Source organism: Buteo buteo, chromosome 14, assembly GCF_964188355.1.
Source record: "Buteo buteo chromosome 14, bButBut1.hap1.1, whole genome shotgun sequence".
Classification (NCBI taxonomy): Eukaryota; Metazoa; Chordata; class Aves; order Accipitriformes; family Accipitridae; genus Buteo; species Buteo buteo.
Window position 1 is genome coordinate 16,249,150 of NC_134184.1, and position 15,455 is coordinate 16,264,604.

Below are 15,455 nucleotides of genomic sequence, written 5' to 3' on the forward strand. Positions count from 1 at the left end.
TAACTGCTCTCCTAAATTCCATGCCTCAGCTACATCTCTAGAGCTACACAGGGTACGTCTCGTGCTCCCCACTCTGTGCATTACAGCTATGCTCTGTGGGCTTCTATGGGTGGGATCCTGGAAGCAGAGTTTGGAAGGGCACTGGTATGATTCCAGAGACCAGTGTGAGGTTTCTAAACATCCCTGAAATTTCTTGCATAAAGATGGTTTCTCTTCAGTTTTTTGCAAGAAATGGCACTTTAGATGTTATGGTTCATTTAATTGTCCACAGTACCTGGTCTTTCTTTCACTGTCACTGGAGTAGTTTGTTTCTGGGAGATTATTTGGAGCCCTTGAAGGATTTGCGTATGCTTGCTCAGTTATCCTAAAAACAAAACCACACAACAAGAAAATAAACACTTTTTAGAAATAATTTTCAGCTACACAGCTTTTAGTTACACTTACAGACATAAATGTAGAAGCTTGGGCTAGAAACAGTAGGCAAAAGAAATTTATCTTTTTCTTACTGTTGTTAAATTGTTGCTTGTGAAAAATAATGGAATCATTGACCTAAAATTATAAGTCCTCTAGTTTATGCTCATAGATATTTTCATATCAGAAACTTCATCAAACTTTAATAGAACTCTAGTTTCCTCAAAGTGCCCACTGAGGTTTTCAACTGTGCAGTAAAGTCTCAGTGGTTGATAGCATTCTGCATTTTCTTGGCAGTATTCTATAATGTTTTATTCTTGTTTTTGCTGTATTTTAGTTCCAAATTTTCTTTTTTTATATATACTAGTTACGTTTTTATTTGAAATGACCAGCTAAACAGATACGTAGACTCTTATTTCAAAAAGCAGGATTACAATTCCAGTAAAACCCTGTCTCCTGCAGTTTTCCCTGCCACAAACATGACATGCAACCAAACATAAAAATAAACCTTGTCAGACAAATTATAGGATTTAAGGAGTAAGTGCTAATAATGTTTTTGATGATTTTACAAAACAGCTCAGACAAAGGCTGCTCTTGTTTGGTTCTGCCAAAGGTTATATTCTGAAACAACTTGATGATTATAAGCCTTAACTCTGGATGTTTGCGCTGCAGCTTGATTCATTTCAGTGAGCTTGCCAAGGTCTGAAGCTTTGCTAAATGAACCTCGCTCAGTGCTTGTCACTGTTTTATATGCATAGCATGCTGCATGAAGCAGCACCCTTTATTGTGCTTGACTGGTAATCTGGCAGGCCCCCTTTCAGAACTAAAAAAGAAACTCATTCACCGTAGATACTCAGTGTGTGCTTCTCTGGTCAGACTAAGTGGGACTGCTAGGATAAAAACATTTTATATTAAAAAATAGCAAAACTGCTTATGTATACAGATAGTTGCTCTTCCTCTTCATTTAAATATACAACTAAATGGAAGACTCAAAAAGACACCATCAGAATGGTACCTAAAAGCGTAATACTAACTTCATTTTAATTGACCAAAATGGTTCTTAGTTTTTGCAAATAATGAAACCTAGTGGCTGTGACACTTTTAAACTAGGAATGCATTTACTTATAACTCTTTGAGATGCTAACAGCTGAGTTCACAAAATACCTAGATAAACACAAAAATACTTATGAAGATCTTATCACTAGGCATTTTCATTCACTACAAGACTAGGTTTGAGTCATTGCTTGTCATCAAAATACATGCAGCTATATTGTTATATTTGGTTAATCAGGCACATTTTAGAAATAATACAGATATATTACTCAAGTTATGCAAGTTCTGCTTGCTTGTATAAGGAATTCACATTTTCTAGTACCACACTAAACAGCTACAACTCTTGATATTGGCTCTTTAAATTTTAGAGAACTATGGATTGAGTCTCACCGCTTTTTATTTTGGTCATCAGCAGACTTTACTTCAGTGTGATCACCAAGGTCCTCAGCTCTGTGAGAGTGCGAAAGACCTCAGAATTAATCAAATTATTTTATTCAACCTAAACATATTAAATGAGTTGAATTACTTATGTTGAAGGAGAAAAAAATTATATGCATCTCACAAGGAAGATTCCTGACTACTTTGAGTATGTATCACAATTGTTTCATGTCATAAGTGTTTAGTTAGTTATGAAGTAAGCGTTATCAGTTCAAACTTCAATATTTTTCAGTTTCTTTCCAGTGTGGCACTACAAAAGAATGACAAACTACTCAAAAATGCTAAGTTCATTACAGTATTGTAGGATAATTCAGGCTGGAATTCAGGGACCTCGGGAGATCTCTAGTCCAACCTCCTGGTCAAAGCAGCAGCAGCTCTGAGGTCAGACCAGGTTGCTCAGGGGTTTTTCTAGATGGGTCTTGAAAAACTGCAAGGACAGAGATGACACAACTCTCCATGCAACCTGCTCCACTGCTGGACAGTCCTCCTTATATCCAGTCTGAATCTCTCTTGTTTCAATTTATGACCGCTGTGTCGCATTGTGTTGCCATGCCACAGGTGATGGGCCTGCCTACATCTTCTAAACTGACTATGGCTCCATCATTTTAACTTGATAATATAATTTCATTCAGTACAGGCACCAGCACCATGAGCTATGGAAATGGCTGCCAAAGTGTGTTATTTGCTGTGTCGTTACATCCAGCCCAGGTTCCTGTTGCAACTACTATTATCTAGGGTTGTATACAATCTTTAGGACCATATGACCACATTTATACTAGTAACTCATAAATCACTGGCTGTGAAATAGCTGGTTTTATATAATAAATGCACTTATTAATATATGGCATCTATATAATACATTAATATAATTTTACATTAATATTTTATAATAAATGGCCTGTAATTAAAAATAAAAATGTTATCCATTGAAGAATTATTTAAGATGAAAAAAAGGCCACATTGATTCTCATTTGAAAATGAATAATGATAATAAGAAAAAAGAGGGGGTTTTAATTTATTTATGATACTCCTCTTTTGTATTTAAAGGACAATTTTTAGTTTGATGAAGCATTTCACATTTATTTAAAGAACTTTGGTGGTCATGCACTGACTGTTTAGAGTTGCAATAAGATAAAGTCAAGTACTACTTGCATTTCTTCCACACTGAATTATTTGTATTTACTAGCCTGTATTCAATGAGGAATTTTAAAAAGTTAAAATTCTATGGTTTAAATGAAATAAAAATATTAGTTTTGATTCCTCTAATGATCTTTACAGAACAGAACTAATACTAATATCCAACCAACCACAAACATTTTATAAGTATATATAAGGGAAAGATTATGACAGCCTTGCCTCTTATTTTTCTGACCAGCAGTATTTATTTCAGTAAAATCCTCAAGGTCTTTTCCTCTGAAACAACAAACAAATACAACTGTTAAAATATTCCCCCTATCTGGGAAGAGGTAAAGTGTAGTAAAAGAAAGAAATATATTTATGCACACATTTAAAGGGAAAAAAGTAAATCGTTAGTTAAGTTTATGTTCAAAATTTGCAAATACTTATGGGCTTGACCATAATAAGAAAATATGTGTACAGTTTTTCAGTAACAGGGTAAAGTTCTGTACAATTAAATAAAAAATATTATCTAGTACAGCCAAGAAAATAAAAAGGCTTTGTTTAATTGTATCAACGCAGTAGTTTAAGACTGTTCTTTGCCAGTCAAGACAGTGAAGGAGAAACATGAACTTTCGAAGAACTTTGTATTCATATACAGGCTCCCAGCAGCTTAATGCTTGTTTGCATCATTAATTTGCAAAAAATATGTTTTTATTTAAACTAAGAAACTTCTATTTCTTAAGACAACACCTAAAAATATGTCCAAATGTCCACATATTTTTGCTTTTGGAATGATAAGAAATTACCTCCATGTGTCATCATAGTTAACACTTAAAGCATTGATTATGTCTGTACTTATACTGAAAAAGTAAACATCCAAAGACTCACAAAGTTTACATAGAAGGAAACACTTTTTTTAAATTTCATAAATACAATTACACTAGTGGTTAGTTTTTGCTCTGGATTTTTTAAAAATTATTTTTAAATGGTTTAGCAAATTAGAGAATGGTATGACCTATGAAAAGCACTCTAACTAATGTAAAAAACCCTGATCCCCTTTAGGTAGAAGTAGGGAGCAAAAGGAAAAGACTAAGCTCTGTGAAGCTGCTAACTTGCTCACTTCAATCCATAATAGGCTTATTAATCTTAAAACTTTGGATGTCTCCTAAAATTCAGTAGTGTCTCAAAGTATTGGACTCTACCCTAATAAATTCTCTGTGAATTAAAATTTGCAAAAAAATCAGACTCAACTTACAGGTTAGTGCTAAGTGTACAAATATATATGTATGTATGTATACATATATGTGAGATTGTCTACTGTAAAATAGATGATCACGTTAGCAACATTTATGTGCTGCTACTGTTTAGAACATTATTCTTGAAGTTATCTGTAGAATTTCAGTGTTAGGTGTGACAAATATTACATAGCTCTTACTAGCACAGTACACTGGCAGATCCTCCCTTTCCATATGCTGAAGGGCTGCTTATGGACCACAAGATACTTTGCCTGAAACACACTGAACTGATGTGCTGTTCGAAAATGTAAGTTCAAGCTGTTCTTTATGGATCACTGCCCTTGCTGAATGAAATGCTTTGTTACACCCTGTTGGGGCAACACTTATCATCCATGAGTTCTGCAATATTTTGTTTAATGCCCCTTCTCTAACTATATTAAAATATTTCTTTAATAATTTTATTGAGGAACCATATAAGGCATGTATGTAAGCTTACCATAGATATTTCTTGTTCAGCTGATAGCACGCATGTCAGTTAATTAATCTGTACTGTTATACTCATCATTCTGTATAAGGAATGCTACTTACTAATCTATAAACTTTTTACAGATTTGCAACATTACCTTTCCTGACATTCTCACAGTTACAAACTACTCATTGCCTTAGAAAAGCAGGGCCTGAGAAACTTTGAAGACTTACTCCTTATCACTTGTGAAAGAACTTGGATTTACTTTGATGAGGTTATCGAGATCTTGGTTCCTTTAAAGACAGAACAAAAACCAGATCAAATCACAATTAGTATAGCCAGCTGTCAATTAGCCAAATTAAACACTCACTTAAAAATAAATTATAATTGACACATTCTTTATGAAAGACAAAATTAAACTGATGAAAAGTTCAAAGTATACATCGTTTTAGTAATTCAAAGATATTCATAGACACAGCCATATGCCCACCATATGCACATAAGCACACACTCTTCTGGAACAAGAGGACCAAATTATGTTTTGGAAACAACAAGTTATAACTAATACTTATGTCAAAAAGTATAATTCCCGCTGAACATGCATCATGGACAACTTCAAAGAGTACCTCCCTTTTAATATGCTATGATATAACAAAAATCTTTACCAGAAAATACAATTAGCCAAGTATTCCTGATATGTGCATGAACAATTTCTTAGCTAAAAAGTAATTATGGACTAAGTCTTTCTGGATAAATCAGCAAAAAGTCCATTAGTCTATTTGGTAGGCTATCTAGACCAGCTCCTTCCCAATTAAACTCTCCCTTGTCATAAGAATTTTCATGTTGAAACTGAGCAATGCTGAGAACTAGTTACATCCACTGATCCTTGAACTTCCATAAAAGAAATAGGATGTGATTTACTATTATTATCTGATATAAGGGGAAAAAAAAAATCTTCCTTGAATTAGATCTTGTTGGTTAATTAATTTTCTTTTTCAATATACTAACATTAAACAGGTAATATATATTAATGTAATGTAACTATTAGAAATATAAATCAATGTCTTTTGTACTCTTTGAATGGAACATTTAGTAGTATCAAGTCAAAACATGGGGTGTTGCTTTGACTGCCTTTATTTCCCTTCAAAGGGTTGCGCTGGCATTAACATTTCTATAAAACACTACATTTTCATGAAAATGCATTTTCCAACTGCAATCTCCTCTACTGAAGAACTTTCAGCAACTTTACCTAAAAAGTTACTATCTAGTAACCTTAACTCACTACAAAAAATTGAAAAATTTACTCTTCAAAAGAAAGCAATGGGAAAAGAGTGATGCCCATGATGGTATGGCAGTCCCTCCGCTGTAGGACCTGTTCTGTAACCTGGTAGTCAACAGTGTTCCATACGGTCTCATTACTGACATTTCATTCTGAACAGTTCTGTCATGAAACAGCATCTCAGTGAAAGATAAAGACAGCCTTTTCAGATTTCTTCTTGGTCATGTTTGCCAGCTTTGGGTCTCTCTTTGATGAGATCATCAAGACCTCCATTTGCTTAGGAATGAAACAAAACCAGTTCAACGCAAGGAGAGTCTACTGCCACTTACCAAGAATTCCATACCAGTCTAATAAATCTACATATTATATATTTTTGTAAATTCTCTTTATATTATCACAGATTTCACACTTTTCAGAGTTTTCCTCCAGAAGCCAGAGTCTTGTGGTTATCCAAAATTATCCTTTCCTTTACAAACTGGATGGCAAATTGCTTCCTCAGTACTTGGAGGTAGCAACACTAAAATGTTAATAAGTCTAATAAGACCACAGATAGATACTTTGTTGGCTTATATTTTTGCTATTTGTATTAATAAAAAACCTCCAGCTGTGTATGTGTCTGGCTTGAGTAAAATATACATTATTATTCTTGTCTGCTGCATCCTCCATTCCTTTATGTTCTTAGAGGTATTTAAAATATGCACTTCAAGTCTTCTATAAAGCCTACTGAAGCTTTGGAATTGCAGCTACCTCAATTATGATCTTTATGTGCTATGCAACCCTCACATATGTATTGGCCTCAGTGTTGCACATTCACCCAAAGCACAGAAAGCAAGAGAGTTGGGACTCCTGTTCGTTCTGGTTGCAATCATAGGATTATATGCAGTTTACTCAGCAGGGTTATCAGTAGCCTTTCTGCTTACTTCTGCTGACTTTCACAGTGTGGAGCAACAGAAAGGCTGTGACAGTAGCAAAGCCATGCCCTGCAGGCCAGTATGCTTCTATGTCTGATTTTCAAAGGAATATAAGCATTTGCAGAATCAAATTCCAATACATTTTTTATGAGACTTAGCTCAGTAGAACAGATATGTTTGAAATTTTTACTCATGGTATAGATATAAAATATTGTATTAACTTTTTTACAATTTTCAATTTCATATTCTTTAATAATCCCTGGGGGTTCTTCCTTCAGAATCAGATAAATGTACTGAAGACACCTTCCTATAAAAATAAGCAAATACAATGTAGGTAAAATATGCTCCCACCACTAGAACTTCTTGTGTTAACCTTTGAAAGAAATGTTAAAATATCTTAGTGGTTTTTTATGAAATGCTACACAATTGAATTAATAACACTATAGAAATTGATTGTAGAACACTGGGAATGTGTTATATCACTTATATACTTGTTCTTCTTGTAGGTAACATTTTTCTGTTGACAGGGAAGGAAGAAACTCCTGTAGATCAGCAGGAAAGATTCTGGCTTTAAAACACAATCTTTTTAAGTTTTCACATGTATTTTAACACTTTTCCCAGGTAACTTCAGATTTGCTTCACCTTAAATTGCTCTGTTGACTTTGCACGGAGTTTTCAAACAAAAAAAAAGAGGAGTTATCTAAAATAGTTCAACCTTGACCTATTACCTGTTTGGAAATCATCGCTGGGGTGGGGGGTGGGGGGTAGGGGGAGATTTACAAACTTCCAATAATTTAAGAATCATTCATTCAGAAATGTGTGTACTGGCCCATATTAATCCTTGGTGCAACTCAAGGGATAGATGAGCTAGTTCCCTTCTGTAGACTTTGCATCCAACAGTTATTTTTTTTACTTTATCATACATTACTTTCAGTGCTTTGAGTATCCCAATGCACTGACTGGCTTGCAAGGAAGATTTTACTTGCTGTCCAAAGGGATGGTAACAAAAGCAATAAAAGTCTAGGCTGCATGTGCACTGCTTGTCAACTTGCAGCCTGATTTATAGAACACCAACACTGAAGAGTGCTAAAAAGTGAACAGAAACAGTTGCAGCTGCAGATTACAGCACAAAAATACATGCTGACTGACCTGTTCAGCTATGCTTTATGGTTCCTATGGAACATAACTTCTGTAAAACATAACCCTTAGAAGATATTAATTTATTGCACTGGTAACATTTCTCAGACTTTCACCCTCATGAAACATCTGCTTGACATGACTGCAGCAAGTAATCAGGGCTGACATCTTGCAAGTTCTTTGCCTTGAGGTGGCTGGCTAGTGCAAAGGAGAGGTCATACGATATGTAACTTCAACCGCTGGTTCAAGCATAGTTCAGGTTATTAGCAACTGAAGTTAAAGTTTGAAAGCTGTTGTTTATAAAAGGATAAGATGTAAAGCAGGGCAAGCTGCAGGACATAGGGGATAGGTCAGAACTTATCTGATTAGGTTCAGGGCATACTTTTGCGGAGTTTTTTAATGTCTCATTGTTAGCAAAGCTACATTTACTTTAGCAATAGCACACAGTGGGTATCAGTGTTGACATCACCACATAACCCAGTCTCACATTAAAAATTAAAGTGGATGTGCAATACAGAGCCTAAACAGAATTTCAGTTTAGGTTTCATTTGAGAGTTGTTAGCATGCTAAAAATCAGCAATACAATTTATACCTTTTCTAATACTTCTAAAAGAGATGTCAAGTATTCAAGTGGAGAAGAGACTAACCTATATATTCATTCATACATTAAAGAAGCTCCTTGAATATCAGAATATCAGATGCAGTGAAAGGCTGTTGTGGAGAAGGTTTTCCAGTTGCAGATATAACTGTCATTTGAAAAAATAAACTATTTCAATGTCCAAGGATGGCTGAATTGAATTCCTACTTATTAAATATGTCAACAATTTTAAAAAATATAGATGATGACGGAAAACAGCAGCATAAAACTTCTACACAAAGCAGTTTAGACAAACTTGGGGAAATATCTTTCAAATATGGTAGGTGGCTTGTAATAGATGCTGACATTTTTCATAGGTCATTCCAAAGGATGCCACCTCCAAGCATAGTATTTTCAGAGACAGACATTACATCACTGTGAACATTCTGCCTAGAGTGCGTATTTTTCAAAATGGATGAGAATGAGGTAGGTCAGACAGCCTGCCAGGAGGAGAATATATAGTTCTTTTCAAGAAGATGAAATATTTTAATACCGCCATAGGACATGATTGAAATTTTTTTAGGAGCACCTAACTCAGGAAAACAAATATATACTTTTGTATTCTGTATAAAAATACTTGGAACAGCAGTACAGAGGATTTTGTATCACGTTTTGTACAAAAGGATCAAGTATTGAAAAAACCAATGAATTTATTATAAAATAAAAATGTTAAGACTTAGAATAAGACCTAGGTGTGTTTGTTAGCATCACTGAAGTATGGAAGATAATTCTATTAATTCATTTACTTTTTCCTTTGTAAGGGACCACCTCCAGAAAAAAAGTATATTCTGCCTTTAACATCCCCTTGCACAAAAATGCTTAAAATAGCACTATGAATCTAAAAGAAAGCCCCACTCTCAAGGCCAGAAAAACCTATGTGCAACTGGGCCACTGTGGGCTTCATGCTATAAACTTGTTAACCATGAATTTTGCTGCTGCTGTCTGCTATTTTGCCTCTAGCTGCCTGTGTAAAATAGGGTTAGAAATTTGACAACTAATGAAGAGAGTCCAGCAGAATAAAAGGCTAGAAAAGAAGTAAAATAGGTTTAAAAAAAGCTGTCAAGGCACGCTGCATGCAAAATTTATGGCTTAGTTTAACCAGACACTCCTGTTCTGCCATATCTTGGACCCCTATGCCTCTCAGACCCAAACAAAAAGGGAAATTATTTAGGGTTTGTGTGATAAGCTCTCCAGAAATTAGCTAAATTTCAAAAGCTTAATATCTCTGACCCTGAAACAATATCAGCAAATGTTCCTTCATTTGCAGAACAAATGTCTTTTGTGTTATCTCATTTTATTAATGTTGGGTATCTAATGTCTTCCTTGATTTAATGTGCAAAAGACCTATGGACATGTTCAGTAAGTAATCTTTAAAATTATAAAAATGAATGTATGATGCAATCACAAAGTATGATTTTTTTCCTCTTACGCTCTGTATTAAAAACTTAGAGAAATTGAGTTGCCTACATTTTGCTTTGCCTTTCAGTCTGCATTTGATTTCTAACTCAGTTCACTTGAGATAATGATCTAATACTTTTCAGTCCTTCTGCTCTGTGAGATCTGTTTGTGAATCTCATTTATTTCAGTGGATAATAGTTCCATAATTCTGGTTTAACTGGTGACAAGTCAGATCACCATCAAGAAGGAAAACACAAATGAATCCCATCCAGACATTCAAGCACAGCTAATAGTTTTTTTGGTTTGGTTTGGGAGTTTTGTTTTTGGGGTTTTTTTAATCTTGAAAACATTCAGGTAAAGTTTCAAATGGCATAGAAACAGGAAACATGAATCATGCCTACAGAGCTTTAGTGATGTCATTAGTTATTTGATGAAAGCAACGAAAACCTTTCTAATGTTTGTATTTGCAAATTGGGAAGGCAATGAAGAAAACAGTCAACAAAAATAGATTTTAAAAACTTTGGTCACATTTTGCTGACTGTCCTTATGCTAAGGCCAAACTGAAGTTGAACCTGGACATGTGTGGGAAAGAGTGAGAAACAAAATTTTAAACAGGTCCAAGCCATGTTCTTGAACCTCAAGTATCAGACAGGAAAGTATGTGACCACAACTCCCTAGTCATTCAGTGAATGCTTACTTAACGTGTAAAAGTCTTGCTAAGCCCATTTCTAGTTCCAGATGTTCCCTAATTCCTGAAGGCATTCTTGCCTTGTTACCTAGAATTTCATCATCCCTCTTTGCTGATACACAAACAGTCCATATAATACCCAAGCACCAATATTGTAGGTGTTGTTTTATGGACCAGAAAACTGAAGGACCACACAAGTTTCACAAGACTTGCTGTAATGTCTTTAATCAGTGCGGCAATTCATGTCAAATCCCTGGATACTCAGTGAGGCCAGAGGCAAATCTAGTAAAGGAGTCATACACAGTATTTTTAATAGATCTCCATCTGTTTTCTAATTAAAAGCCCTGTGCAGGATAATAAAAAACTACTGAGGTGACTCCCTCTTTCTAATAGATGATACTATAAGAGATATATAATATTTCTAAATATGATACCAAACAAGCTGCATCTGTTGTCCCTTCTTCAGTGATCTCTCCCGGTTGACCTCCCACAAAGCATTCTGATCAACAGTTTCTTCTTCTGACATGATGGAATATGCAAAGACCACACTAACCAAGTTTGGCTAGAACCTTAAGGGCATTTCTGACCTAGTCATGTCAGCACAGAAGAAGACAAAAACAACTGATTGCCAACTGGACCTTCCAAATCTGAACTAAAAGAGTTGGTCTAGAGTACATTAAGTATGTCAGGCATCTCACTGGATAAACCTTAACATCATGGGCCCAGCTGAATTTTGATCTGCCATCCATGGCTGCTTTACTGTCCCTATATCAGATTTTATCATTAGTATAACTGAGAATGAATAAAGAAGTTCTTTGAGAAAAGAGTGGCATTTATTCTGAAGCAGGGTGCATTTCCTTCCACACCACTATGCTGACTAATCAGTGCCAGGAGCCCTCATTCAGCCCTTTCATCAGTAACAGCCGAGGATGAGGGAACAGAAGAGGTCTGCAGTCAACTGTGAAAGCCAATTTATACTGTGCCAAAACCAGTGTAATGCTTCACCCAGAGGATTTTGGAGTTAAATACAGAGGAAGAAGCTGTTGATCAGAATGTTTTATAGGAGGTGGACTGGGAAAGATCACTGAAAAAAGGACAACAACTTATTCAGTTTTGCTTGGAGGATATGTATGACCCTGTAAACACTGTATTAACTTTTCAGTTAGGAATAATGGTCTTGGATCTCTTCACATAAGCTCTGCAACAGGAAATCATTTATATCAACATGCAGAAAAGCTGTAAACTGACATTCCACTGAATGCCTGATCTGTCAGAATTGGGAGGCAGAAGGTCCCTGTCACTAGGAAATGCCTTCTGCTGAAATGCAAAAATGTATCATCAAAAATGACTGTATTAATTTGTACTATCAAAAACAACTTAGAAAGTGTAAAGCCACTTCACTTTACCATAAAGAAAAAATTGTCATTGTAGCCAAAGCAATATCTGGCTGCAGTTACAACTACTGAATTATGGATATGCCTATGTGAGTTCTGTTTTAGTATCCTTGCTTCCAACATTTTGAGTGACATAAGTGTCCTCCAGAACATTTTAGATGTCTGCTGAAGGTCTCACTAAAAAGTGAAAGCAAACAAAAAAGACATCAAACTGGAAAAGTCACACAGGAACACCTGTGTGGGAGTCATGCCTTCTAATTTTGGTCATCTAAACTTTAGTCGAACCTAAGATAATTCTCTAGGATGTTTCCAGTGGCTGTTTGGAATTGTCTGTCTCTCTCCATAGAACAGATTTCTCTCTTTCATGTAATGGGAACACATAATTGGCCAATGCTTCAAAATGCACCTACGTGTTCTTTCAGGTTTGTGCTCTTTGCAGCTTTAGAACAATAAAAGTTTTATCAATAAATGTTCACTTAGGAGACCTGACATGATGGTTTTAATTCCATTGGTTTGAAAAATTCCAAGTTGATACCAATTTACTCAAATTTTTTAAATAATTTCAAAAAACCCTGTATCATATTTTTTCCACTCTTCAAAGTTGCCAAATGTTGATAGACACAGAAAAATGTGTCCTTGTTACAAGAGATAGTTTAAGCGCAGGTAATTAACGTGTTGTTCTTTCATGATCTTTTATAATGAAAACTGGCAACACACGTGGAGTCAAAGAGGAATATCATTAAAAAGGAGCATAATACAAACATTTACAGCATTGTCTAAATTTGCTACTATCTGACAGGAGTGATTATAGTTAATTACCCTGTATCATATAAGAAAACCTGGTACAGAACTAATATTCAATGTACGGTAATTTATAGAAAATAAAATGTTAAAGAGTCAAGAACATAGTATCTGCTTAATTATGTCAGAAAAATATTCTAGTTCCTTGTTTCTTTTCTCTAGAAATTGCCTCTCTTACCCACATACATACAAATAAACAGCTGCAACATTTTCTTCAACCTAGCTCTGCTGTTGATGGCATACCAAAAAGGCATGTTTCTGTAAAATTTCTACAATATGCCCTGTGCCCCTACAGACTAAGAGTCATTCACTGGTAGCAGACAATCTCACCAAGGATGCTTTAAGAGCTGAGTGAGATCTCTAAGTTCTTATATAGCTCCTGTTACTATCACTTCAAAAGCTTCTCCTCACATATGTCCAACACAAATTCTGATATATCTATGCAAAATAAAAGATAAATTTATTACTTCTACAATTTATGAACTCTTGGAAATATGGCTTTTTGATTATTCTGCATCTTTTGGTAGTAATACCTTTGTTACTGCACTGGTAAATGTGGCCCACTGTGACAAACACTGTTACTTTCTGTATAGATCACATGCAAGCAAGTAGCACAGTTGAATACAAGTGAACACCATATAAAAGCAGTTTATAGAAATACACATTTTTGATCCTAACTATAATCATTAAGGAAAGATCAACTAAAGCTGTTAAACACCCTTGGGATATTTGAAGTGGTTTAACAGTATTACCTACAGAACATGGTTCTTTAAAAAACGCAATTTTTTAAACACCTGCAGTTAATGGTTGCAACAATTCTGTAATGGAAAAACACAGAGTGAGAATCTTGGATCTTCACTGAAGTGGAAACAAAACACAAAAAGAGCTTGATAAGCAATGAATAAAAGACCCATTGAGTAAATCAGAAAAAAAGTTTCTCTATGTATCCATTGCAGTGCTCATATGCTGCTGCATTTGTAAGATACCAAGAGACCTGATTTGAGGATGAACTATTATGCTCTGAAAAATACACAATTATTAGACAGTGGTTATCTTTACTTTTTCTGGATCCTAGCCTATTTATGCTGTCTAGTGTACCTATAAATGCCTTAACTAATCATGAGATGCCTACTCCATTCTGTTAATCATATCCATAAGGTGGAGGTCCGTATGTCCATGCGTCCAGCTATGCTATATATATTATTGTATACTCTGCATTTTAAGATGGATGCCACGTCTAACTGTTGTACTTGAAAACAATGCAAAAATTGCTTTTTATGTTAACAGAATCAGTGTTAGGCCTTGCATGGAACAGTACACAATGAAGCTTACACTTTTAGCCAAAAGAGATAGTATCTGACATCCTTTCCAGGTAAATCCCTTCCAAAAGATTTTCTGTGTATTGCTGACCAGTTTGATAGAAAACAATTGCCATTTACCTCTTATTTTATACTGAAATTAATTCATTATTCCTTTAATATCCCTATCAGAATCCTGAGTGAAAGACAAATAATCAATTAAGTATGACTTTAAAAAGCATGACCTGAAAATCTTTCCATTCTAAGTAAAAATATAGGAAATTAAAAGATGTAATATAAAATATTGTTCTAATAAATGCTGGTGTTACCATTTACTTCCCCTGTGTGGCATAACCATTTTTTGCCAGAAGTGTAGTATTTATATGACATCTTTAATAGAAGAAAGGCACTTCTGCTGACAGCTGCTTAATGCATTTTTGGTTAGCGTAAATTTAACAAAAATCTGTAGTTTTATGAAGCTAACACAGCAGCAGCAGATGGATGACATCTGAAGCACAAGCCAAATGTAAAGGAATTGTAGCAGGAGTAGAGGGGGCTGAATTTTGCCTACTAAGATTACAGGCTACTTATAGTTTATATAGTGACACAAATAGCTGTAGCAGCACAATGTTACCATAGAAACTTGCAGACCAGTAAAATATTCCTCCATCTCTCCACCAATGGAGGGACAGGAATACAAAGCTTGATATGGTAATGAAAGCCACTGGGGGATGATGAATGTGAACTGATTGAGGGTGAGGATTAAGTAAGACCTTAACAAGCCTTTAGGAGTGAAGAATGGCAGTGACTTCCCTAGTTAATACAGTGGCATATTTAATTTTCTAAGATCACCCACATTTGTTGGCAGGAAAATATTTCACTGAAACATTACTTTTTTCCTAGGGATTACACTGTCAGACATCTTTTGGATGTCTTTCTTAATTATTTTGTATTGTTTTTACATACTGGAGGCTCTGGGAGAGGGGGGCATGATTCAAAATAATGTAGAATGTGGCTTCAGACCTCAGAAAACTGTACTTTATGAATCAAAAATTAGCTAATTTAAAATGATTTTAGTGTCTGCAGCATTTAATATTTCCAGGTAAACACTGCAAAATGAGCTACTGTAATTCTCAGTGCATATCTGGAAACCTATTTCTAATTCACTCACTTTTTAATTGCATATTCAG

General features: G+C 35.0%; 1 protein-coding gene across 2 annotated transcripts in view; it reads right to left on the minus strand.

Moving 5' to 3' along the window:
• Nucleotides 1–15,455, minus strand: part of SCEL (sciellin) — a 50,773-nt gene that overhangs the window by 10,816 nt on the left and 24,502 nt on the right. For both annotated transcript variants that reach the window (XM_075045832.1, XM_075045831.1), the window contains exons 12-15: nt 4,956–5,015; nt 3,259–3,315; nt 1,855–1,914; nt 275–364 (exon numbers count right to left, since the gene is read on the minus strand). In XM_075045832.1, the coding sequence (XP_074901933.1) occupies nt 275–364; nt 1,855–1,914; nt 3,259–3,315; nt 4,956–5,015 (267 nt within the window). The remainder of the gene's footprint in view (nt 1–274; nt 365–1,854; nt 1,915–3,258; nt 3,316–4,955; nt 5,016–15,455) is intronic.